This window comes from Bufo bufo, chromosome 5 (genome assembly GCF_905171765.1).
Source record: "Bufo bufo chromosome 5, aBufBuf1.1, whole genome shotgun sequence".
In the NCBI taxonomy this organism is placed as follows: Eukaryota; Metazoa; Chordata; class Amphibia; order Anura; family Bufonidae; genus Bufo; species Bufo bufo.
In genome coordinates this window covers 26996453-27023103 of record NC_053393.1, presented here as the reverse complement: position 1 = coordinate 27023103, position 26651 = coordinate 26996453, and the positions used below count along the sequence as shown (strand labels likewise).

The 26651-nt window shown below is 40.5% G+C and overlaps 1 protein-coding gene across 2 annotated transcripts in view; it reads right to left on the bottom strand.

Moving 5' to 3' along the window:
• COL22A1 (collagen type XXII alpha 1 chain) overlaps nucleotides 1–25853 on the bottom strand; it is a 316179-nt gene extending 290326 nt beyond the window's left edge. For both annotated transcript variants that reach the window (XM_040433114.1, XM_040433115.1), the window contains exons 1-2: nucleotides 25709–25853; nucleotides 7848–8414 (exon numbers count right to left, since the gene is read on the bottom strand). In XM_040433114.1, coding sequence (XP_040289048.1) covers nucleotides 7848–8414; nucleotides 25709–25802 — 661 coding nt within the window. In that variant the 5' untranslated portion in view covers nucleotides 25803–25853. The remainder of the gene's footprint in view (nucleotides 1–7847; nucleotides 8415–25708) is intronic.
• Between the last annotated feature and the right edge of the window lie 798 nt (nucleotides 25854–26651).

Sequence of the window (26651 nt, the reverse complement as noted above, 5' to 3'; positions counted from 1 at the left end):
AACTCATACCGAACCCAAACCATAACCCTTAAACTAACACCCACACCAGACACCTAAACTAATACAGACCAGATCCCTTAATAAACACAGATAAAATCAGGCCCTTTACACAAAGACCCCAGAACAGGCTCTGCAGTTAAAAACTTCTCATTTGTACTATTAACCCCTTTAAAACCTTTAAAGGGGTTGTCTCATTTGAGACATTGGTGGCAAATTGGTGGGGTATCTCTAGAACAGGACCCCCAAAGTGAGCGGAGAACAGCCTTTATTCATTTCTATGGGACAGCGGAAGATCTCCCGCGCACTGGCTCATCTATCCCCAGCAGTCCTATAGAAATTAATGCAGCAGCGGCCGCGCTTGCGCAGTGCGCTCTCTGTTTATTTCTATGGGTCTTCTAAATATAGCCGAGCCAGCACTCCCACAGAAATGAATAGAGAGCATGCTGCGCAGGCAAGTTTTGCTCTCCTTTACTTTTGGGGGCTTGTTCTGGAAATAGGAGCGGGGAACCACACCTGTCTGACATTGGTAGCACATCCTAGCAATATGCCACCAATGTCTCAGATGAGACAACCCCTTTAAAGCGTCCTATTGTATTTTTTTATATCTGATTTCTCGTTTTTAATATCCTCTCCTTTTCACTGATGACTTTGTAGGGAAAAAAGAGGGGGAACTTATAGCAATGGATAGGACAGGGCCATACTCTTCCCAGCTACATGGTGACCACCTTCATGCACAGGCGTCCCTGAAGCGCACGCTACCTCGACTGGCAGGAAACGTCATATTTCACAGGCATTATCTCTGGAGTCACTTGATATTTGGACTTGTTTAATATTGGCTTGTCACAGGCGAGTCCCCTCCGTGTAATCTGTTTGTCTGGACTGATAACAAACCGGAGCACTTAAACACTTCACAAAAGATTATCCAATCTGCAGAAAGGGCCGGACGGCAATATCGTCTGAACATGAAGTGCTGGTAATTGGACGGCTGTCGCGGAGCTGGCAGCTGCCTGACACGGAAGCGAAGGGGATTATCAAGGGTTGTGCTCTTCATCGCTGGCTTATGAGACGGTGACAACAGTTGTGGAGATAATGGAGGCACGGCTCAATGTGAAGCTGTCAGGTGCTTAAAGGAAACCTTTCAAAATAATAAATATCTTGGGTCAATTCGCACGCGGCAGAATATCTGCCAATGCCCCCATCATCTGAATGGAGCTTGCAGAAATTCATGTGCTTGCCGGCAAAATAAACCCATTCTGATACATGAAAGTAAATGTACCACCTGTGGATCTATCCTGTGGTATCAAGGATGAAGCACAGAGGGTGAACAAACCTCTGGTCCTGTATGGGTAAGGTGGCTTGTTAGGAGGCTTTTTAGTGGGCCCTGTCCTGACCGGTTCATATATATTTATAATATAAGTACATCTCTCATAATGTTTATCTGAAGATGTTTTCCAGTAAAAAAAAAAAAAAAAAAACAGCCAGAAGCTCTTAAAAAACAACAAAGAATCATTACTCACCTCCACTGATCAGTGCCCGCTGCACTTCCTGTTCTGGGCCGCGATGCTGGAAATGTTAGGCAAGGCATGCCCAGCAAATCACTGGTGGAGGTGAGCCTCTGCTAGGACCAGTTATTTGCTGGGGGATCAGTGGAGGTGAGCCTCTGCTGGGACCATTAATTTTCTGGGGGATCAGTGGAGGTGAGCCTCTGCTGGGACCATTCATTTTCTGGGGGATCAGTGGAGGTGAGCCTCTGCTGAGACCAGTGATTTTCTGGGGGATCAGTGGAGGTGAGCCTCTGCTGAGACCAGTGATTTTCTGGGGGATCAGTGGAGGTGAGCCTCTGCTAGGACCAGTGATTTTCTGGGGGATCAGAGGAGGTGAGCCTCTGCTGAGACCAGTGATTTTCTGGGGGACCAGTGGAGGTGAGCCTCTGCTAGGACCAGTGATTTTCTGGGGGATCAGAGGAGGTGAGCCTCTGCTGAGACCAGTGATTTTCTGGGGGATCAGTGGAGGTGAGCCTCTGCTAGGACCAGTGATTTGCTGGGGGATCAGTGGAGGTGAGCCTCTGCTGGGACCATTAATTTTCTGGGGGATCAGTGGAGGTGAGCCTCTGCTGGGACCATTAATTTTCTGGGGGATCAGTGGAGGTGAGCCTCTGCTGAGACCAGTGATTTTCTGGGGGATCAGTGGAGGTGAGCCTCTGCTGAGACCAGTGATTTTCTGGGGGATCAGTGGAGGTGAGCCTCTGCTAGGACCAGTGATTTTCTGGGGGATCAGAGGAGGTGAGCCTCTGCTGAGACCAGTGATTTTCTGGGGGATCAGTGGAGGTGAGCCTCTGCTAGGACCAGTGATTTTCTGGGGGATCAGAGGAGGTGAGCCTCTGCTGAGACCAGTGATTTTCTGGGGGATCAGAGGAGGTGAGCCTCTGCTGAGACCAGTGATTTTCTGGGGGATCAGAGGAGGTGAGCCTCTGCTGAGACCAGTGATTTTCTGGGGGATCAGTGGAGGCGAACCTCTGCTAGGACCAATGATTTGCTGGAGGACCCTAACCTCCATAAAATCTTGATCTTAACAAGGAGGTGCTGAGTTATCAGTTGTACCAGAGCCCTGGAGTCTGAGGGGGCCAAAAATGCTCCTCTGTCACACCAATCTTATCAACATGGTAGGCGAAGGTCCCGTTAACCGATTTTGCATTGGGTTCAGAAGCTTCTGTTTTTTTCTTTGGACCCTAACCTCCATGAAATCTTGTCCTGATCCAGTCCCATCACATGTATAGCCCCAGTGTCCTGACCAGATGTCACCTTATATGCCCCCCACCCCTTTACTTATATTTTTATAATATCCTAATCTCTTCTGTTATTTTTGACTTTGCGTTTCTTCGATAAAACTGAGCCGTGTGCATTTCAGAGATGTTCCCTATAATACCTCCGCAGACATCACTGGTATCTGTGGTCATAAATAACAGGCATCTCGTCCCAATGAGCAGCCTGTAACCTGATAGAGATGGCAGGAATTCAAGCCCCGACACGGTGGAGCCTTCCAAAATAAAGAGAGCATATCCACCGTCTGGATACGACGACTTGTTAAGTCATTAATAGCTTCGGGTATTTATGGTGTGCTGTAGATCACTTCCACCAAGCCCCATGAGGTGACTGGACTGTATGGGGAGGCCTCCACAAAACGGGATGTTCAGGACTCCGATATTTTATAGGACTTTGATATTAATGGCCTATCCATAGCATAGGGCGATATCAGATGGTGGGAGTCGGCACTCCCACCGATCAGCCGACTCAAAGGCCCGTGGTGATCCAGTTAGCCCGCCATTCCCCTCCACTATGTACAAGTCTCAGTGCTCGCTCTGCAGATCACTTCCATTCTCAAGTGAATGAGACTGAGCTGCAATACCAGGCACAGCCACTACCAAATAAATGGCGCCGTCACTGTTAAACAGTGAAGGGGATCCCTCAGTCTGACCATCGGTGGTGGTGATAGGAGTCCCCAATTTGATACTGATGGACTATTCTAAAGCGATAATGATTAATAATATTAAAGATGAAAAAAATCGAATGCACCCCCTTTCTGGAGATATATAACACCTCCAGCGGAGAACCTATCAAGTAGACTGATCATGTGCCTGCTATGGGGCCCCGGGGAACCCGTTGCTGAACCTCTTCTGCAACATAAATCCTTGCCATTTCCTTTAGCTGCCGCTCTCATAGCGTGGAGATTTTTACAGTTTCCATTTAGTTCAATAGTTAATGTATAAAATCCTCTGCACTGAGCTCCCTCTAGTGGTGGCTGCAGGCGGTCACTTTCATAATGTATCTCAGGGCATCGGAGGATTAATAGGCGTAAGAGGAGATTTACCAATGTACAGTATTTATGCCAGTTGTCCGATGTAAATACATTGAGCAATGTGAGGTTCAGAAAGAGTGCCGTATTCATGAAGCTCCTCTTCCAGTTTATTTATTTTTTTTATTGGAAAATTTCTCCACAATTTCTAATTTGTCATAAAAACCATTGGGGTGGGCCAATCTAAGTTTTGCTATGGGGCCCTATGAGATCTGTGTACACCCCTAAAGATCTTATATACAATGGAGATACTTCTACACATGGTCACCCCCTACTATAGCTTGGGCACCTAGACTTGAAGAGCACCTATCAGCAGGATCGACCCTATTGAAGTATATTATCTGGTAGGGTTGATCCTGCTAGTTAAAATGATACCTGTCTTGCAAATCACTTCCCAAAGGAGGGGGGTGGGGAAACACTTCTATTCTTTATGCAAATAAGGGGGCGTGGTCAGCACTGAAAAGCTGAGGTGCATTGAGGGGTCCCTTGGTGCACAGAAGTCCTAATTTGCATAAAGCATTGATTTGTATAAATAACAAAAGTCTATTGTTCGGAAAGCAGCAATGGATTCTCACAAGACAGGTATCATTTTAATCAGCAGAATCAACCCTACCAGACAGAATTACTATTCAATAGGGGTTGACTCTGCTGAAAGGCGCTGTTTGAATTAAATGGAGGTAACAGGTAATGTCTATTACACACACAATAACCAGAGTGACTTTTACTAGTTGAGACTAGTTGAATATTTTGTCTGGTCGTTATTTTGTCTAACCAGTCAGGGCGTAGCGGAGTCTGTGTAAGCGTAGCCCCATCAATCATGAGCAATGGGACAGGAACTTGTGGAATAGCTCCACCTCTGTGCTCCTCCGCCTGCAGCAGGCGTCTGGCTTTTGGCTTCTTGACTAGACCATGTTGACAGTGAAGCAACATTTTCAAAAACTATTAGTGCAAAAATGATACATAGTATCGAGCGTGGGCAGATAAAGAAAAACAATAGCATTTACATTATACAAAGGGTCAACAAGTAAAAGTGCGGCTCCGGTCATACAGGAAAGTTCTCTTCACCGTGCAGATCCACAGTCACATCTGCAGGGTACATTTTGCATGATAAATAATAAGTTCGGGAATTTTGGAGAGACATTTTTTGTGCTGTCAGTGGGTAAAATGACAGAATTCTCAGTGGATGACCCTACTATTAAGCATGTGACATAAGAGGGTCAGAGTGATGTCCAGGGACCTTCTGACCTCTGACCTGACTATTCTGAGGGACTCAAAAACAGACACAGAAAAGGAAATCCACCCTGAAACATTTTTATTTTTTTCTAATTTTTGTTTGTCATAAAAAAAAAATTTTTACTGTTCGGTTCATGTAGCTGTCTGAGGGTTTTGTTTTTTTGCAAGATAAGTTTTTTTTTTTTTTGTTTACTATATTATGTACTGGAAAACGGGAAAAAATCATTGTGGGGTGAAATAAAAAAAATTAATAAATTCTGCCATGATTTTTATAGGGCTTTGTTTTTACGGTGTTCACTGTGTACTGAAAGTGACATGTTACCTTGACTCTTGCAGGTCAGTACAATTACAGCGATGCCAAATTGATATGGTTTTTCTTGCGCTTTACTACTTTAAAAAAGCCACTCTGTACACCTTTGCTCCTCCTCCTTCCTCTTCATGATTGACAGGACCAGGTTCCTACATAGTCATCTCATCTGGCCCTGTCAATGGTTACACATGGTCACCCAGTAGTAACCAGACAACTTCAACATGTGACATCTTGACACAGCTGAGGTGACCTTACATGCGTCCATGTGTCCTCTGTAAGCATGAACCAAGGAGAGAACAGTGACCTAACAACAGCACATTTACTAAAATAAATCCACAGTGATTTGAGAATTGCAGAAATCCTAAAGTTTCCAGAAACATGCAACATACGAGATGCCACCAACAATGAAACTCAACTTGGACTCAAGAGTTGACAACCAATTGTCCTGAGAGAAGTATAGTCATGGATTCGTAAAAGATTGAAAAAGTTGGTGAAGCCTCAGCTGAACTTGTATCAAGGGAAAACTAAGTTGTAGGACATCCAAAATTGTCACATCTAGGGCAGAATACACCAATGTCAAAGCATTTGAATGATGAAGGGGTCAAAGAACTTGTGCACTTTTGCTCCTCAGCTGGTGGGACCCGTCAATGACCACAGACAACTCAATCCATCATTTGTCTCACAATGCGATGCACAGGCAGAGGCTTTCTCGGGGCTGTAGACCTTTTCAGTTTAGCTCTATTAGTAGTCATTGTGACACAACCATAACCAAACTTATAAAACAAAAAAACACCCAACTGAAATTGTCAAAAAGTTTCACAGTTCAATAAGTAATCCCATTTAGCCAACAACTCTTCCCCCCAACTCCCCCACATACATGCATGCATGCCCAGTTTGGAATGTGTTTTCAATGGAAAGAGAGGGAAAAAGCTTCTGCCAGACACATCTGGTGGTTGTTTATCTCTTTCCAGAGCAAAGGGATGAAATTAAACTTGCCCACACACATTAGATAATCGACCGGTCACGTCAACATTGGTGGGTTCGACCGTCGATAATCTAATGTGCAACTGAGCATGTATTCCGGTTGATTCTCATGATTGGTGGGGTTCCCGTATAGAGGATAATTTGTAACAACCAGAATACACCAATAACGTCAATGATAACACTGAATGAAACCAAGAAAATTTGGGCAATAAATTTGCAAACAGATGAACCATATTTTTATTAGTCAGGGCCAATTTTTTTTGTTACCATATTTCCTACAATTTAGGCTTTGATGAATCATTCTCTCATGGAGGCGCTGTGTGCCCCTTTGCTATCCCACTACACGGGGTGGGCACAGATGCCACATTACTCACCTATCCCCACTTTCCTATGCTTTTCTTACGGCCTCTGTAGTCCTATTTCTTATATTTGAGGCCGTAGCCAGCACCAAGCTGCAAGGCTTCCTGTCTTCCTTAGGGGACCCGTGCATCTCACAGCTCTTAAAGGGTTAGTTAATAATTGTTTCAATTATCCAATGGCTGGTCACCTTTGGATATTTATGGCGACCCCTGAGCTTTAGTTTTCTAGCTTGCTAGTTTCCAGTAAAGGAGTGGTTTTCTGTTAGCCTGCCCATGTACCAAACTCTGCCTGTTTATCGACTCTTACTCTCCACTGCCTGCCCTGACTTCTGCCTGGTTATGTTATTGACTCTCTGATTCCTGCCCTGACCTCAGATTGTTTTACAGATATGCACATACTCTGCCTGCCCTGACTGTTTCGGACTACTAGTATGATCTGATCCCTTGTTTCTTTGCACTGGTGCCTCTGACCCCAGCGGGTCAGCTGCCAACTACATAGGGACTTTTCCAGGAGGCAGCAGCCTGGAGGCTCTCCTGCATCAAAAGCCTGATCCTTGTATAGGGGGTTAAAGGGTGTGAACCAGGGGACTGCCAGGATAATGCCCTTAGGAATAGACCGAACCCAAACCGGTCAGTTAGCACAGTGGGTCCACTCCCAATGTCTGTTACACATTTATTGTTCCGTTTTGTTCAGCCATTAGAAATGTCTGAGTGGTCAAACTTCCATATTGAGAGGGACCAGTAATAAATGAAACCAATGAGGGACCCAGGAAGCATCGAAATGGGAGAGGCAGGGAATCAGTAAGGTATTACTCCTTTTTATTATTTTAACCGTTCTGAGAATTTCTTAAGAAAATATCAATTTTAATGACATCTATGTATATGGCTGTAACAAAACTGGACCAGTTTTTTTTTTTTTTGTATTCAGGGCAAAACTAGCCCTAATCATGCAGTCAACCATTTTCCATTATGTGCCCATTAAAAAAAGTTGAATCTTTGTGAATGTCTATAAATCGGCATATTAAACAATACAAATCTCACCATAAAATATGAGATCATAATATTCGCTCAGCTCTAGGAAACAAAAGTTTCAAGAATAAGTTACCTACTTTCACAAAGTCTTCTTCTCAATATCCCTCGGATTTTGTCGATGGCGTTGTAGTCAGAGACATGGAAGACATGAGCCGACTTAGGTTCCGATGCAATCTCTTCCAGCTCTTCTTTAAGAGCTTCCCCAACACCTACAGCAAAAATCCTAATCCCAGCTTTGTGAGCTGCCGTTGCAGGTTCTAATACCAGGTCTTGACTTCTTCCATCGGTCAAAAGAATGGCAACTTTTTTAATGGCTCGTTCTCTGGGTCTTCCACCAGCCTCCTCAGAAAAACTATATGTTGTGATGTATCTAAGAGCGTCTCCCGTATTGGTGTTTCCACCGTAGTACTTAATGTTCCTGGCAGCTTCTTTCACATCATCTCGAGTCTGATATCTCCCCAGGTCGAATTCCGTGTATGGTTTGCCGCTGTATCTTACAACTCCCACTCTTGTCTTATCTGGCTCAATCTCAAAAGTGTCCACCAAGTTTGAAACCCATTGACGGACTTTTTCAAAATCTTCTTTGCCTACACTGGAGGATGTGTCCAAGATGAAGACCAAATCATAATGGACATTCTTACAACCTAAAAAAAAATGAAGGAAATTTTTTAAAAAAAATATTCGATTGTGAGATTATTATTACTGTATTATTATCATTTGTATTATTCAAAGTGTGTTTCTTTGGATATTTTGACACTTAAAAACATCAGCAATAAAAAAATAGCAAAAAATATATTATTTTAGAAGAGTATGCAAAGCTTTTCTTTGGGAATTTCGACAATTAATGTCTTAACCTACTAACAGTCACCTTAAAATTGGAAAATCCATCCACCATTACGATTTTTTATTCAGTTGGTTACTATGGACATACTCCATGTTTTTTACACCATACAAACAAATTTTATTGGAATGGAATATCAGGGAATTTGAACAAAAAAAAGCAGCAGGAAGAAAGAAAACAGGTAGAGGAGCTCAGGTGAAATAAGAGGAGGGAAAGTGAGTGAGGATGACAGAAGAGGATAGGATAAATGGATGTACTTTTTTGACTTTTTTAATATCGTTTTTGCTTTTTTTTATTTATATATTTTTTCCAAAAATGACCACAGAAAAAAGTGTCAACTGCTGCCTGACCTGTGCTATGGCAAAATGATTATACTTTTCCTCCTGCCCAAGCACAGTGTAGGAAAATCAATCGGGTTCAATAGCCCATTACAGTATGATCGGTTTGATGCCTCAAGGCATGATGCACAATGCAATGATCCTAATGATCCCTAACCCAAATACAGCATTTGTGGTTGTATTGCATTGTGTGGTGCAAATCATGACAGAAAACTACAACAAGGCTGCTTTTTGCAAAGACCCAAAGGACCTGCTCATGGTCACATGACCTCAGCAGGTCCTCAAACTACATGGGAGAGCAGCAAGTAAGGAGTGAGCTAAATACAGTAAGTGTTTGGGGTGTAGTCTGGGGTCTGTATTAGTTTAGAGCGGTTGAGTCTGAATTTATGGGGTCTAGTTTGGAGGTCAATATTTTTTGAGAGGGTTGAGTCAGAAGTCTAAATCTTTTTTTGTGGTGTTGTTATTATTATTATTATTATTATTATTATTATTAAAAGCTAGACATGTGGGAATTGATTCCTAGGGGAGCTCAGCGCATCATACACAACCTTCAAAGACAATCGGGGCACAGTTCAGGTCTCCGAAACAAAGTGGAACGATTTAAATTGAGATCCGAAGCTCGATTCGCTCACCCTTAATTATTATGTATTGTTATTTCATTGTTTTTATATTCTTTAAATCATATTTTAATTATATTATAATATTTATATATCTCATTCTTCACTCCATTATTGCTATTAGTATCAGGCTACGTTCACACTAGCGTTAATATTTTCCGGTATTGAGATCCGTCATAGGGTCTCAATGCCGGAAAAAATGCTTCAGTTTTCTCCCCATTTATTGTCAATGGGCACAAAACGTAACTGAACAGAGAAATTCTCCAAAATGCATTCCGTTCCGTTCTCATACCGGAGAGAAAACTGCAACATGCTGCGGTTTGCTTTCCATCCTGGGATGCGGAGCAAGACGGATCCAGCATGACCCACAATGCAAGTCAATGGGGACGGATCCCTTTTCTCTGGCACAATCAAAAACAAATCCGTCCCCTATTGACTTTCAGTATAGTTCCTGACGGATCCGTCTTGGCTATGTTACAGATAATACAACCGGATCCGTTAAATAACGGATGCAGACGGTTGTATTATCAGTAACGGAAGCGTCTTTGCTGAACCCTGCCGGATCCAGCAAAGACGCTAGTGTGAAAGTAGCCTTAATATTGTTCTCATTATTTGGTTGCAGTAAATAACATTTATTTCAGATTCTTTCCATACAAAACCCCCAAGCTCTGCAGGAAATACAATGTATCGACTTTGCATCTCTTTAGGGAATTGCTCTCCCATGTCCCCCCCATTCCTGCGCGTTTTTGTTCTTGTGCCTCTTTTGTTTCCTTCTCTTAGAAAGAAGATTGACAAGGCCGGTGGTGGATGTCAGATCTCCGGTGACCTCTGCCGAAAACAAGGTAACGTGAAAGAATCCTGCATGTTTTGATTCGTTGTGGGGGAAACTTGGCATTTGGCAGGATTTAAAGACTATAGAGGGATGGCAAGGACAAAATATATCATATATGTGAGCCCAAAGGAGTGGCATCAAGTTCTGAGCCCGATGCAAAATCTGGATCAGGGGCTCCCCAAATATCACATACTATGTGTGATACAACCGTCCTGCTGTGGCACCTGGGCTATATTTTTGTACATAGGAGCAGTATTATAGTAGTTATATTCTTGTACATAGGAGGCAGTATTATAGTAGATATATTCTTATACATAGGAGCAGTATTATAGTAGTTATATTCTTGTACATAGGAGCAGTATTATAGTAGTTATATTCCTGTACATAGGAGGCAGTATTATAGTAGTTATATTCTTGTACAGAGGAGCAGTATTATAGTAGTTATATTCTTGTACATAGGAGGCAGTATTATAGTAGTTATATTCTTGTACATAGGAGCAGTATTAAAGTAGTTATATTCTTGTACATAGGAGCAGTATTATAGTAATTATATTCTTGTACATAGGAGCAGTATTATAGCAGTTATATTCTTGCACATAGCAGTATTATAGTAGTTATATTCTTGTACAGAGGAGCAGTATTATAGTAGTAATATTTTTGTACAAAGGAGGCAGTATTATAGTAGTTATATTTTTGTACATAGGAGCAGTATTATAGTAGTTATATTCTTGTACATAGGAGGCAGTATTATAGTAGATATATTCTTATACATAGGAGCAGTATTATAGTAGTTATATTCTTGTACATAGAAAGCAGTATTATAGTAGTTATATTCTTGTACATAGAAAGCAGTATTATAGTGTTTATATTCTTGTACATAGAAAGCAGTATTATAGTAGTTATATTCTTGTACATAGAAGCAGTATTATAGTCGTTATAGTCTTGTACATAGGAGCAGTATTATAGTAGTTATATTCTTGTACATAGGAGCAGTATTATAGTAGTTATATCCTTGTACATATGAGGCAGTATTATAGTAGTTATATTCCTGTACATAGGAGGCAGTATTATAGTAGTTATATTCTTGTACAGAGGAGCAGTATTATAGTAGTTATATTCTTGTACATAGGAGGCAGTATTATAGTAGTTATATTCTTGTACATAGGAGCAGTATTATAGTAGTTATATTCTTGTACATAGGAGCAGTATTATAGTAATTATATTCTTGTACATAGGAGCAGTATTATAGCAGTTATATTCTTGCACATAGCAGTATTATAGTAGTTATATTCTTGTACAGAGGAGCAGTATTATAGTAGTAATATTTTTGTACATAGGAGGCAGTATTATAGTAGTTATATTCTTGTACATAGGAGCAGTATTATAGCAGTTATATTCTTGTATATAGGAGCAGTATTATAGCAGGTATATTCTTGCACATAGCAGTATTATAGTAGTTATATTGTTGTACATAGGAGCAGTATTATAGCAGTTATATTCTTGTACATAGGAGCAGTATTATAGCAGTTATATTCTTATACATAGGAGCAGTATTATAGTAGTTATATTCTTGTACATAGGAGCAGTATTATAGCAGTTATATTCTTGTATATAGGAGCAGTATTATAGCAGGTATATTCTTGCACATAGCAGTATTATAGTAGTTATATTGTTGTACATAGGAGCAGTATTATAGCAGTTATATTCTTGTACATAGGAGCAGTATTATAGCAGTTATATTCTTATACATAGGAGCAGTATTATAGCAGTTATATTCTTGTACATAGGAGCAGTATTATAGCAGTTATATTCTTGTACATAGGAGCAGTATTATAGTAGATATATTCTTGTACATAGGAGCAGTATTATAGTAGTTATATTCTTGTACATAGGAGCAGTATTATAGTAGTTATATTCTTGGACATAGGAGCAGTATTATAGTAGTTATATTCTTATACATAGGAGGCAGTATTATAGTAGTTGTATTCTTGTACCATAGGAGGCAATTTTTATTGTAAAAAACAAGACAAATACAGTTACATGAACAAAGTTTCACTTCAGTTCAAAAACATAAATTACATTCAGTGTTCGTAAATGATTACTCCACTATAGAAAACACAAAAACATTTTTAACTTAAAAAACATCCTATAGTACAACCGAACAATAAGAGAACCATTTCTAATCCAGATGTACATTTCTCCACAATATTTTGTTGTTCTGGTTCTTACTTATCTCCAATGACCTGATCCACCTGAGTTCAGACAGTATTTGGCTGACTGTTGTTGTGTGTTGGAAGGCCTCACTGTGTAGGGACACTCGAGTTCTTGCATGCCAGTGGTAATACCTAATGGTGGATATTATTATATATAGCGTACCCTTGTCGATGTTACCATTAGTAGATGGAATACCATAGATAATCTCAGGATACTTTAGGGACTGCAACCTTGGGATTCTTAAATTGCCAGAGACTTCTGTCCATATTTTCCTTCCTCCCGAGCACTCCATTATGAAATGTTCCATGGTCTCTTCTTGTGGACATCCCAGAGGACACTTCCTATCTGACTGAGATAGGTACTTCAAATTACCTCTGACAAAGAGCCTCCCGTGTAGTGACAACCAGGCAATGTCATACAGTTTAGCAGGAAGTCTCTTCCCATTGAGGAACCTCAGACTTTCCTGCAGTGTGGTGGTCGGACAATCCCTCAGAGCAAGGGGAGAACAAAAGAAGTCCCTACAATCTTATTGTATAGTTCTTTCCTGGTCTTACTCATGATGAAAGACTTCTCTAGCCTCCACTTCCTGACACACTTCAGGGCATAGTCCAGGTACTGGGGGAGGTAGTCACTCGTCCTTCTCCTCCTCTTGAGACTGTCGCCTCGCACCCAAGATTCTGCAAAAGGCAATATCCAATCCCTGACACTATTCACCCACAGGGAGCTGTTCTCCGAGTCCAGGCCACCAAAATTGACTTTTAGAAACATGGAGTCAAAGAACACCCTTGGATTTATCATATCCAGCCCACCCTCTCTCCTCTGCAGGTATGTTATACCCCTCTTTATTAGGTTCAACCTGTTCCCCCAAAGAAGCTGGAAGAACAGGCTAAAGAGCCTAGCCGAGAAAGATTCTGGCAAAGGAAAAATGATAGATATATATAAGAAGACAGGGACCAGATAAGTCTTTAACATTTTGACCCTTTCTCTATAGGTCAGCCTCCAGTTCTTCCATCGCTGAACCTTTGCATTTCCGGCTTCCAATTTATCTTCCCAGTTTATCCTGGCATTATCGTCCCTCCCAAATTTAACCCCTAAGATCTTAATATAGATGGAGGCTTTCGTAAATTGTGGCAGATCAAAGTCTGGATCAGAACTTATTGTCCAGAAAGCTTGACTCTTCTCAAGGTTGACCAGAGACCCTGAGGCCTCCGAGTATCTTCTGATGGCTGCAGACAACATCTTCACCTCATGAGGCTCAGATATCACCACAGTAACATCATCCGCGTAGGCGACAACACTCAGGGGCAGGCAGTGGGGGACCGGCACCCCCTGAAAATCACACTCCTGCAGTGACCTCAGGAACGGGTCTAAGGCAAACACATACAGCAGTGGACTCAGCGGGCAACCCTGTCTCACCCCTGCCTCAACCCTGAACGTGCCCCCCTGCCAACCATTGATCAGAGGAAAGCTCTCTGCCTCTCTGTACAAAGTCTTCAGCCAATCGATAAATTGTCCCGGAATACCGTACTTTGACAAAGTGGCCCATAGATACTCATGGTCTACTCTGTCAAAAGCTTTAGCCTGGTCCAGACCTACAACATATCTCCCACACCTCAGGGCTTTACATCTCTCAAACATCTCCCTTATCGAGATGACTGCTCCAGAGATGTTCCGCCCTTTTACTGTGCCGAACTGACAGCCTGACAACAGTGCCTGGGACAAACAAACTAACCTAGAGAACAAAATTTTCGCCAGAATCTTCCTGTCGACATTCAAGAGGGCAATCGGCCTCCAGTTCTTGATATCACTAGGCTCTTTCCCTTTAGACAGGAGAATTAAGGAGGACACCCTCATGGACGGAGGCATCAGGTGACTTTCTAGACAATTTTTGAACACGTCCACGAGGATTGGAGCTAAGTGGTCTCTGAACTTCTTATAAAATTCTGCGGTAATACCATCTGGACCTGGTGCCTTCTTCAGATGTAACTGATCAATGGCCTCTTTAACCTCCTCCACCGTTAATTCTGCTGTTAAAGGAGAAAAGTCCAAATTTTTAGTATCAGGGCCTGGAGTTGCCTCCAAGAATTGAGCCATCTTTTCTTTATCCAAAACCTTCTTCTGAAATAAGTCAGCATAGTAGGATCTCACCACCCCCAGGATACCCTCCCGAGATTCCTGCAAAACACCCTGGGAATCAGTGAGACCTGCAACAGATTTATTAGCCACACGCTCCCGGCAGTTCTCAAAGGGATCAGGAGACCCTAAGGTCCCATAATCCCGTTCAAGAACCAGGGAGGTGTACCTGTTGTACTGATACTGCCTCATCTCAGATTTCAGTCGGTTTATCCTTCGTTGGTCCCCCCCATCTGCCGAATACAGTGACTCCAATTCTTTCCGCAGCTTGAGATACTGGCTATATTTACTCTTCCCTTTTTTTAAAGACAGTCTCTTTAAGAGGGATCTGATCTCATCCTTGACGTCCTCCCACCAGTCAGCCACGTTTTCGTAAAAATCCATTCTCTCTAGCTGATCTTCAAGAAGGGAGTGGATGCAACTCTGGATGTAAGGATCATCCAAGAGGCTGGAGTTGAGTTTCCATGACCCTCTCCCGAGATCAGGGCGCTTGGTGGCTCCCAAACAGAAGTACAAAGCTAGGTGGTCAGAATAAGGGACAACTTTCTCTCTCCTCTCACTGATGTTTTCAGAAGGACTCACCAGAGCTAAGTCTATCCGACTACTTCTGCCAGCACAAGAATAAGTGAACTTTGGCTTTCTACCACCACATGCAAACACATCGGACAGACCAGCCTGAAGAATCATCCTGTTCAGGACCTTAGAATCTCTAGTAAGCGGCCTGTCAGTAGGTCTGTCACTGGGCATCATAACAGCATTAAAGTCCCCCGCCATGACCACAGGAAAAGATGTGAACAGGTATGGCTTTACCTCATTAAAAAGGTCAGTCCTCTCAGTCACTGTCTGTGGACCATAGATATTGATGAATCGGAGCCTTCTACCTCGGATTGTGACCTCCAGGACCAGACACCTTCCCATGGAAACCTCCGTTAATCTATGTATGGTCACATCCCTGGTGTTAAACAGTATGGAGACCCCAGCATATGGTTCCACAGCCAGCGACCAGAAGGAAGGACCAGACTGCCATTCTCTCTCTGCCTCTCGTACTAGACCCAAAGTATTTAGATGGGACTCCTGCAAGAAGAAGACATCGGCATCCAGATACTTCAGATGTTCATACACAGCATGCCTTGTTCTCCTCACTTTCATGCTATTTACGTTGCTGGAAATGACTTTAATATAAAAATCAGCCATTAAAATAAAACAAAGTGGAAGAAACAGAGAGATGGACCCCATCATCATATATCAGAGTCTGAGCACTCCCGCTGACCCCCACCAGTTTCCATGTCTGAATCATACTGTTCCTCAACTTGAAAAGGTCTCTTTTTAGAAGGAGGATCATCACTTGGGTCCTCATCATACTCGGCCATCATACGTTTTAACTCACTTTCCATTTCTGCCTCTGCGTCTGACTCCGACAAGACACTGAATCTATTGGCGGTCACTGTCCCATCTGGTCTACTGTCCACTTTCACCTTACTTGGCTTTCGGACAGTGGTCCACTCACCCTCAGGCTTACGGCTGGACTTATCTTTTTTCTTTCTTTTAGGCTGCTTATTCTCCCCAGTGGTGAACACTGGAGCAGAAGAAGAGACAGCCTCTGTGTCTACAGCCTGTGTGACCACCTCCATGTTCCCCTCAAAGATATCCGACTGGGGTTGGGTTTGTACTGGATCACTGTCTGGTAAGTCCTGTTGAGGCTCTGGCCCTGTTGGTACTGACCCCGATAACAACGTGTCCTCCTCTAGGTCATCTATCCCTTCCGGTAAGTCATCATCAGGAAAGTCATTGCTTATGTTGTGCCAGGCGATGGGACAGTCCCTGTGGGAATGACCAATCGTACCACACAAATTACACCTAATGACCTGGCAGTTGGCACTGACATGACCAATCTCACCGCACAGGTTGCACTTCACCATGGTGCACGCACTCGCTAAGTGACCAGTCTTCCCACACTTAAAGCACTTTCTAGGCTGACCCGCGTAGAAGCACACACCCTTCTCCCTGCCAATGAAGAAAGAATTGGGCAGATGTTGGGTTATATTGTGGTGCTGATGGAGCTTCACCAAGACCTTCCACCCCCCAGTCCAGATACCGTCTTCATCTCTGGTTTTAGTGAGTTCGGACATAAGGTCACAATGTCTCCTCAGCCAAACTACAATGTCCTGGTGGGGAACCGACTCATTCCAGAAGATGATGGTGACGTTAACAGTATCTGGCTTAGAGATGGGGATAAAACTGAACTTATTCCAGCCTTCTTCTTCCCTGAACCTGGTGAAGCTAGCCCAGAAGAGATCGAGATCAGACATAAGCTTAAAGCTGATGTCAAAACCCTGCCTGTCCGGGAGGTTTATGACAGCCAGGATGTTGGATGGCTGGAAGCCCATTTGCTTACATAGCAGCTCTCTGATGACATACCTCCTATCGGGCAGCTCTTCCTTGGTACCTCTATGCTTGAACCTGACCACGTTCCTCCTCTTAAAAGCCTGGCCGGTATAACTGGTGTTTGACCTAAATGATGGTGAGCCACGGCTCCAGGCATTCCCAGAGGAGGTGTGACCAGGTCCACTATTTTGCTGTCCTTGTGAGCCTTGTGTAGGCTGCTGGCCTCCTGTACTAGGGGGTTCTGGTGCTGTCTGTGTAACTAACGGGGGAAACTCCTGTACATTAGATTGTACTGACCCCTCCACACCATCAGTGTCACCAACATTAACAGAGGGATCCACAGACTGGCCTGATTCCCCAGAGGATCCCAGATCCCAAACAGACTGTGGTGCACCCTCCCCTGACAGAGCAGTATCACATAGCGTATTATCACACACAGTATCATCAACATCATCAGACACTTGAATGTTCTTAGCAGTATCCTCAGACACATGAATATGCTCAACAGTACTGTCCTGTACATGGATGTCCTCAGCAGTACCGCCCTGCACAGCACAGTCCTGAGGACCTGGCTCAGTAATAGCAGTTTCATGTGCTGCTGCACTGTTACCTTCTGTTAGGAGTCCACAGTCCATGTGCTCAGTGCTGCCCCCAGACTCTTGTGGTGACTGCACTGCTGCTACAGGGTTACCTTCAGGTAACAGGCCACATTCCTCCTGCAGAGTAGTGGATGCTGGGACTTGTAGTGCCATGCTAGGAACTGCTTCAGGTGCTTGCTGCTGCTGGACGCTTGCTTCCCCTTTGTACAGACTTCCTTCTTTAAAGGAAAAACTTGCTGGCTGCAGTAAGGGTTTTCCATGGGACTGCCGGGCGCCATCTTGGAAAAAATCTGATACAAAGCGCTGCTGGTTCTTATAAGTCTCTCCAACTGGTCCTAGTTGTTCCAGGACAGAGTCCATCTCCCTTACGGTGCCAGCGAGCTGTATGGCCAGGGAGCTCAGCTTGCGGTCGTGCAGCTCCTGGTGGTCAGGGTTTGCTGCCTTCAGCTTGTACATGCAGTCTATCTGCTTCTGAAGCTGCAGTTTCTCTCTTCTCAGAGTCTCCATTCTCTGCACCAGTGCTGGGATTTTGTCAGCGAGGCTCAGCTCAGGTGCGCGCTCTCCCCCTCCAGCAGACTGTCCATTGCTGGGTATTGCAGGCTGTGGACTCACAGGTGTAGTGGCCCCGCTTGTGTCCAGCCCAGGTCTCTGCACTGCTGGTGAAGACACTTGTGGCTTTGGACTTGTTGCGGTCACTGCGGTGGGGGCACAATCCCCAGTTTGGAGACCGGCTCCCAGGTTTTCTCCAGTGGCTGCACCTGGTAGCCTTCCTGCTTTACCTTCTTTGGTTTCATCCACACTTTTTGCATCTTTCTTGCTGCTGCTCCCAGATCTCGTACGGTCAGAAGTTATCAGGACATTTTGCTGCAGATTTTGCTGTATGGTCTGTCTCTCCAGAGAAGTTCTTCTCTGTCTGCATGGGGAGGGTGAGGGCTGCACACCTTCCGGCCGCAATGGAGTCTTCACCTCCTGCACAATCTGCTGGCCTCTTCCCTCAGGGTATTCTGGACGCTGCACATTCACACTGGTCGATGGCTTCATCACACTCTTACTTACTGCGGCTGCTTTCTTTTCTGCTGTTACTTTCTTTACTTCTTGGCTTCTTCCTCCATAAAGACTGCTGACACCTTGACTTGGACCGCTGACGACATTACCGCTGACATTCATTTTCTTCACAAGAACTTTGGGATTTTCATCCACAGGTTGAGATGTCTGGGAATTGTTTCCCAGAGTAGGCCTTGGAGCAGGGGCCTTGCCTGGGGAGTATCCCCGCCCAGGGTGACCCCTCCCTGGGCTAGCTCCTGACATGAGGAGAACCACCTACACACGTCCTCTCAGCTAGGAGGCAGTATTATAGTAGTTATATTCTTGTACAAAGAGCAGTATTATAGTAGATATATTCTTGTACATAGGAGCAGTATTATATTAGTTATATTCTTGTACATAGGAGGCAGTATTATAGTAGATATATTCTTATACATAGGAACAGTATTATAGTAGTTATATCCTTGTACATATGAGGCAGTATTATAGTAGTTATATTCTTGTACATAGGAGCAGTATTATAGTAGTTATTTTTGTATATAGGAGGCAGCATTATAGTAGTTATATTCTAGTACATAGGAGCAGTATTATAATAGTTATATTCTTGTACCATAGGAGGCAGTATTATAGTAGTTATATTCTAGTACATAGGAGCAGTATTATAGTAGTTATATTCTTGTACATAGGAGCAGTATTATAGCAGTTATATTCTTGCACATAGCAGTATTATAGTAGTTATATTCTTGTACAGAGGAGCAGTATTATAGTAGTAATATTTTTGTACATAGGAGGCAGTATTATAGCAGTTATATTATTGTACATAGGAGCAGTATTATAGCAGTTATAATCTTGCACATAGCAGTATTAAAGTAGTTATATTTTTGTACATAGGAGCAGTATTATAGTAGTTATATTATTGTACATAGGGGCAGTATTATAGAAGTTATATTCTTGTAAAATAGGAGGCAGTATTATAGTAGTTATATTCTTGTACATAGGAGCAGTATTATAGTAGTTATATTCTTGTACATAGGAGCAGTATTATATTAGTTATATTCTTGTACATAGGAGCAGTATTATAGTAGAAATATTTTTGTACATAGGAGGCAGTATTATAGTAGATATATTCTTATACATAGGAGCAGTATTATAGTAGTTATTTTTGTATATAGGAGGCAGCATTATAGTAGTTATATTCTAGTACATAGAAGCAGTATTATAATAGTTATATTCTTGTACATAGGAGCAGTATTATAGTAGTTATATTCTTGTACATAGGAGGCAGTATTATAGTAGTTATATTCTAGTACATAGGAGCAGTATTATAGTAGTTATATTCTTGTACATAGGAGCAGTATTATAGCAGTTATATTCTTGCACATAGCAGTATTATAGTAGTTATATTCTTGTACAGAGGAGCAGTATTATAGTTGTAATATTTTTGTACATAGGAGGCAGTATTATAGCAGTTATATTTTTGTACATAGGAGCAGTATTATAGTAGTTATATTATTGTACATAGGGGCAGTATTATAGTAGTTATATTCTTGTACCATAGGAGGCAGTATTATAGTAGTTATATTCTTGTACATAGGAGCAGTATTATAGTAGTTATATTCTTGTACATAGGAGCAGTATTATACTAGTTATATTCTTGAACATAGGAGCAGTATTATAGTAGTTATATTCTTGTACATAGGAGGCAGTATTATAGTAGATATATTCTTATACATAGGAGCAGTATTATAGTAGTTATATTTTTGTATATAGGAGGCAGCATTATAGTAGTTATATTCTTGTACATAGGAGCAGTATTATAGTAGTTATATTCTTGTACATAGGAGCAGTATTATAGTAGTTATATTCTTGTACAAAGAGCAGTATTATAGTAGATATATTCTTGTACATAGGAGCAGTATTATAGTAGTTATATTCTTGTACATAGGAGCAGTATTATAATAGTTATATTCTTGTACATGGGAGGCAGTATTATAGTAGTTATATTCTTGTACATAGGCGGTAGTATTACAGTAGTTATATTCTTGTACATAGGAGGCAGTATTATAGTAGTTATATTCTTGTACATAGGAGGCAGTATTATAGAAGTTATATTCTTGTACATAGGAGGCAGTATTATAGTAGTTATATTGTTGTACATAGGGGCAGTATTATAGTAGTTATATTCCTGTACATAGGAGCATTATTATCGTAGTTATATTCCTGTACATAGGAGCAGTATTATAGTAGTTATATTCTTGTTCATAGGAGGCAGTATTATAGTAGTTATATTCTTGTACATAGGGGGCAGTATTATAGTAGTAATATTCTTGTACATCAGAGCAGTATTATCGTAGTTATATTCTTGTACCTAGGTGCAGTATTATAGTAGTTATATTCTTGTACATAGGAGGCAGTATTATAGTAGTTATATTCTTGTACATATGAGCAGTATTATAGTAGTTATATTCTTGTACAGAGGAGCAGTATTATAGTAGTAATATTTTTGTACATAGGAGGCAGTATTATAGCAGTTATATTCTTGTACATAGGAGCAGTATTATAGTAGTTATATTATTGTACATAGGGGCAGTATTATAGTAGTTATATTCTTATACCATAGGAGGCAGTATTATAGTAGTTATATTCTTGTACATAGGAGCAGTATTATACTAGTTATATTCTTGTACATAGGAGCAGTATTATACTAGTTATATTCTTGTACATAGGAGCAGTATTATAGTAGTTATATTCTTGTACATAGGAGGCAGTATTATAGTAGATATATTCTTATACATAGGAGCAGTATTATAGTAGCTATATTTTTGTATATAGGAGGCAGCATTATAGTAGTTATATTTTAGTACATAGGAGCAGTATTATAGTAGGTATATTTTTGTACATAGGAGCAGTATTATAGTAGTTATATTATTGTACATAGGAGCAGTATAATAGTAGTTATATTCTTGTACATAGGAGCAGTATAATAGTAGTTATATTTTTGTATATAGGAGGCAGTATTATAGTAGTTATATTCTTGTACATAGGAGCAGTATTATAGTAGTTATATTCTTGTACATAGGAGCAGTATTATAGTAGTTATATTCTTGTACATAGGAGCAGTATTATAGCAGTTATATTCTTGTACATAGGAGCAGTATTATAGCAGTTATATTCTTGCACATAGCAGTATTATAGTAGTTATATTGTTGTACATAGGAGCAGTATTATAGCAGTTATATTCTTGTACATAGGAGCAGTATTATAGCAGTTATATTCTTGTACATAGCAGTATTATAGTAGTTATATTCTTGGACATAGGAGCAGTATTATAGTAGTTATATTCTTGTACCATAGGAGGCAGTATTATAGTAGTTATATTCTTGTACAAAGAGCAGTATTATAGTAGTTATATTCTTGTACATAGGAGCAGTATTATATTAGTTATATTCTTGTACATAGGAGGCAGTATTATAGTAGATATATTCTTATACATAGGAACAGTATTATAGTAGTTATTTCCTTGTACATATGAGGCAGTATTATAGTAGTTATATTCTTGTACATAGGAGCAGTATTATAGTAGTTATTTTTGTATATAGGAGGCAGCATTATAGTAGTTATATTCTAGTACATAGGAGCAGTATTATAATAGTTATATTCTTGTACCATAGGAGGCAGTATTATAGTAGTTATATTCTAGTACATAGGAGCAGTATTATAGTAGTTATATTCTTGTACATAGGAGCAGTATTATAGTAGTTATATTATTGTACATAGGAGCAGTATTATAGCAGTTATATTCTTGTACATAGGAGCAGTATTATAGCAGTTATATTCTTGCACATAGCAGTATTAAAGTAGTTATATTTTTGTACATAGGAGCAGTATTATAGTAGTTATATTATTGTACATAGGGGCAGTATTATAGTAGTTATATTCTTGTACCATAGGAGGCAGTATTATAGTAGTTATATTCTTGCACATAGGAGCAGTATTATAGTAGTTATATTCTTGTACATATGAGCAGTATTATACTAGTTATATTCTTATACATAGGAGCAGTATTATAGTAGTTATATTCTTGTACATAGGAGGCAGTATTATAGTAGATATATTCTTAAATACAGGAGCAGTATTATAGTAGTTATATTTTTGTATATAGGAGGCAGCATTATAGTAGTTATATTCTAGTAGATAGGAGCAGTATAATAGTAGGTATATTTTTGTACATAGGAGCAGTATTATAGTAGTTATATTATTGTACATAGGAGCAGTATAATAGTAGTTATATTCTTGTACATAGGAGCAGTATAATAGTAGTTATATTTTTGTATATAGGAGGCAGTATTATAGTAGTTATATTCTTGTACATAGGAGCAGTATTATAGTAGTTATATTCTTGTACATAGGAGCAGTATTATAGCAGTTATATTCTTGTACATAGGAGCAGTATTATAGCAGTTATATTCTTGCACATAGCAGTATTATAGTAGTTATATTGTTGTACATAGGAGCAGTATTATAGCAGTTATATTCTTGTACATAGGAGCAGTATTATAGCAGTTATATTCTTGTACATAGCAGTATTATAGTAGTTATATTCTTGGACATAGGAGCAGTATTATAGTAGTTATATTCTTGTACCATAGGAGGCAGTATTATAGTAGTTATATTCTTGTACATAGGAGCAGTATTATAGTAGTTATATTCTTGTACATAGGAGCAGTATTATAGTAGTTATATTCTTGTACAAAGAGCAGTATTATAGTAGATATATTCTTGTACATAGGATCAGTATTATATTAGTTATATTCTTGTACATGGGAGGCAGTATTATAGTAGTTATATTCTTGTACATAGGCGGTAGTATTACAGTAGTTATATTCATGTACATAGGAGGCTGTATTATAGTAGTTATATTCTTGTACATAGGAGGCAGTATTATAGTAGTTATATTGTTGTACATAGGAGGCAGTATTATAGTAGTTATATTGTTGTACATAGGGGCAGTATTATAGTAGTTATATTCCTGTACATAGGAGCATTATTATCGTAGTTATATTCCTGTACATAGGAGCAGTATTATAGTAGTTATATTCTTGTTCATAGGAGGCAGTATTATAGTAGTTATATTATTGTACATAGGGGGCAGTATTATAGTAGTAATATTCTTGTACATCAGAGCAGTATTATCGTAGTTATATTCTTGTACATAGGTGCAGTATTATAGTAGTTATATTCTTGTACATAGGAGCAGTATTATCGTAGTTATATTCTTGTACATAGGAGGCAGTATTATTTATAGTAGTTAATTTCTTGTACATAGGGGGCAGTATTATAGTAGTTATATTCTTGTACATAGGAGGCAGTATTATAGTAGTTCTATTCTTGTACATAGGAGGCAGTATTATAGTAGTTATATTCCTGTACATAGGAGCAGTATTATCATAGTTATATTCTTGTACATAGGAGCTGTATAATCGTAGTTATATTCCTGTACATAGGAGCAGTATTATAGTACTTATATTCTTGTACATATGAGGCAGTATTTTAGTAGTTATATTCTTGTACATTGGAGCAGTATTATAGCAGTAATATTCTTGTACATAGGAGCAAAATTATAGTAGTTATATTCTTGTACATAGGGGGCAGTATTATAGTAGTTATATTCTTGTACATCAGAGCAGTATTATCGTAGTTATATTCTTGTACATAGGAGGCAGTATTATAGTAGTAATTTTCTTGTACATAGGGGGCAGTATTATAGTAGTTATATTCTTGTACATATGAGGCAGTATTATAGTGGTTATATTCTTGTATATAGGAGCCGTATTATAGTAGTTATATTCTTGTACATAGGAGGCAGTATTATAGTAGTTATATTCTTGTACATAGGAGCAGTATTATAGTAGTTATATTCCTGTACATATGAGGCAGTATTATAGTAGTTATATTATTGTACATAGAATTAGTATTATAATACTGTAGTGATATTATTGTACATAGGAGGCAGTATTATAAAAGTTATATTTCTGTACATAGGAAACAGTATTAAGGCAGTTATATTTTTGACATAGCGAGAAGAAATATACCAGTTACATTATTGTTCTAAGAAGTCTCATCCTTTATAAAAGGGTTGTCCACTTTTTTTATATTGATAACTTATCCTCAGGATAGGTTATCAGTATCTGATTGGTGGGGGTCCGACTCCCAGCACCCCCACCTATCAGCTGTTTGAAGAGAAAGCAGCGTTCGTAAGAGTGTTGCCCTCTCTTCACCGTTTACCTGCTCACCATTGGATCTGCAGTAGGGAGCAGGTGCAATGACGACTACGCCGTCTCATTCACTTCAATAGGATGGCTCTGTCTTCTTCACTTGAATAGGAAGGAACTGTCCCATTGAAGTTAATGAGGACGTCTATGTTGTCAGTACACCTGCTTACTTCTGTGAAGAGAAGAGAAGGCAGCGCTCGCACAAGCTGTGCTTTCTCTTTAAACAGCTGATCGGAGGGGGTGCCAGGAGTCGGACCTTCACCAATAAGATGCTGATGGACTATCCAGAGGAGAGGTCACCAATATAAAAAAAGCGGGCAACCCCTTAAACTTCAGTAGAGCTGAGCTGTAATAGCAGACACAACCTACCTACAATTTGGTGCCAAATCATGTTTTTCTAATTGTTTACAACCCCTTAAATTCACCTCTATCTATTGTCGTCTATGGGAATTACATAAACAGCAATCTTGGCTGCTTCCATAACTTCCATTGATTTCAGTAGAGAGTTCTGCATATACAGGTATGTGTCTAGTGCAGGACCTGAGGGGACAGTGGATGAGTCTTGATATCTTTTTTCTGCTTTCCCATAATATCCAGCACTAGGCATATTGTAGCTCGGGGTAGCTGTCAGCCTTGCTCATTGTATGTAGTGGAACACCTTACCAGCTCTCTGTGCCTGTGAGTGTCCTCCTCCAAAAACCAGGACCAAGATCAGGAGTGATAAGCAAAATATTCGGCACCCCATGGTGATCCGCATGGTTTCCACAAGTCCTTAAATGGGCATGGGTTCATATAAAATTTTCACCTATGTGAGAAGAAAATAATATGTTAGTGCTGACCAGGAGATGATGAATGTTATTGGCCCTGGGCTACTTTGATGCCCTAATTTAAAGGGGTTCGCCAGGAATTTACATATTGGTGCCCTATCCTCAAGATAGGGTGTCAATATCAAGTCAATGGGGGACCAAATTCTGGCACCTTCAACGATTAGTCGAGCAATGTGGCCTGTGATATCACATCCATTGGCAACATGACGTTTCTGCAGCTTAACCTCGTTCAAGTGGGTGGAACTGAACTAGCGCAGCCACTATGCCTGAGTACTGTATGCTATGTAGAGGTGAGGGTCCTGGGAGTTGCACCTCTACCAATCTTATATTGATTACCTATCCTGAGGATAGGTCATTGATTTCTGCTGTGCAATGCCTCTGAAATTTGCATCTGTCTGAGGAGCATTAGTCATCTTTGGACTGATGGGCCTTGGAACAGCCAAATGCTCAGTTCAACCCTTATCTTTAATAATGAGAACCTAGGTGATGGACTCCCGTTAATGCTTCAGAATCCTAAAAATGGCCATACATAACATAACAGTTGAACACCCTTATTATTTTGGTGGGATCACCCAACGATCTAACATGTGTGGACTCTCCTGAAGTCTTTTAAGGGAAAAAAAAAACACTGGCATGTTGAATTTTAACATAACCAAACCTTTGTTCCAACTGGAGGTCACTTTAAAAGTGGTCTGAAATCAACTTTTTACATGATTGTGGTGTGTCTCAATGGAAGGTATTTCCCTGGAGGGTTTAACAAATTAGGTGCAGGTCATTTA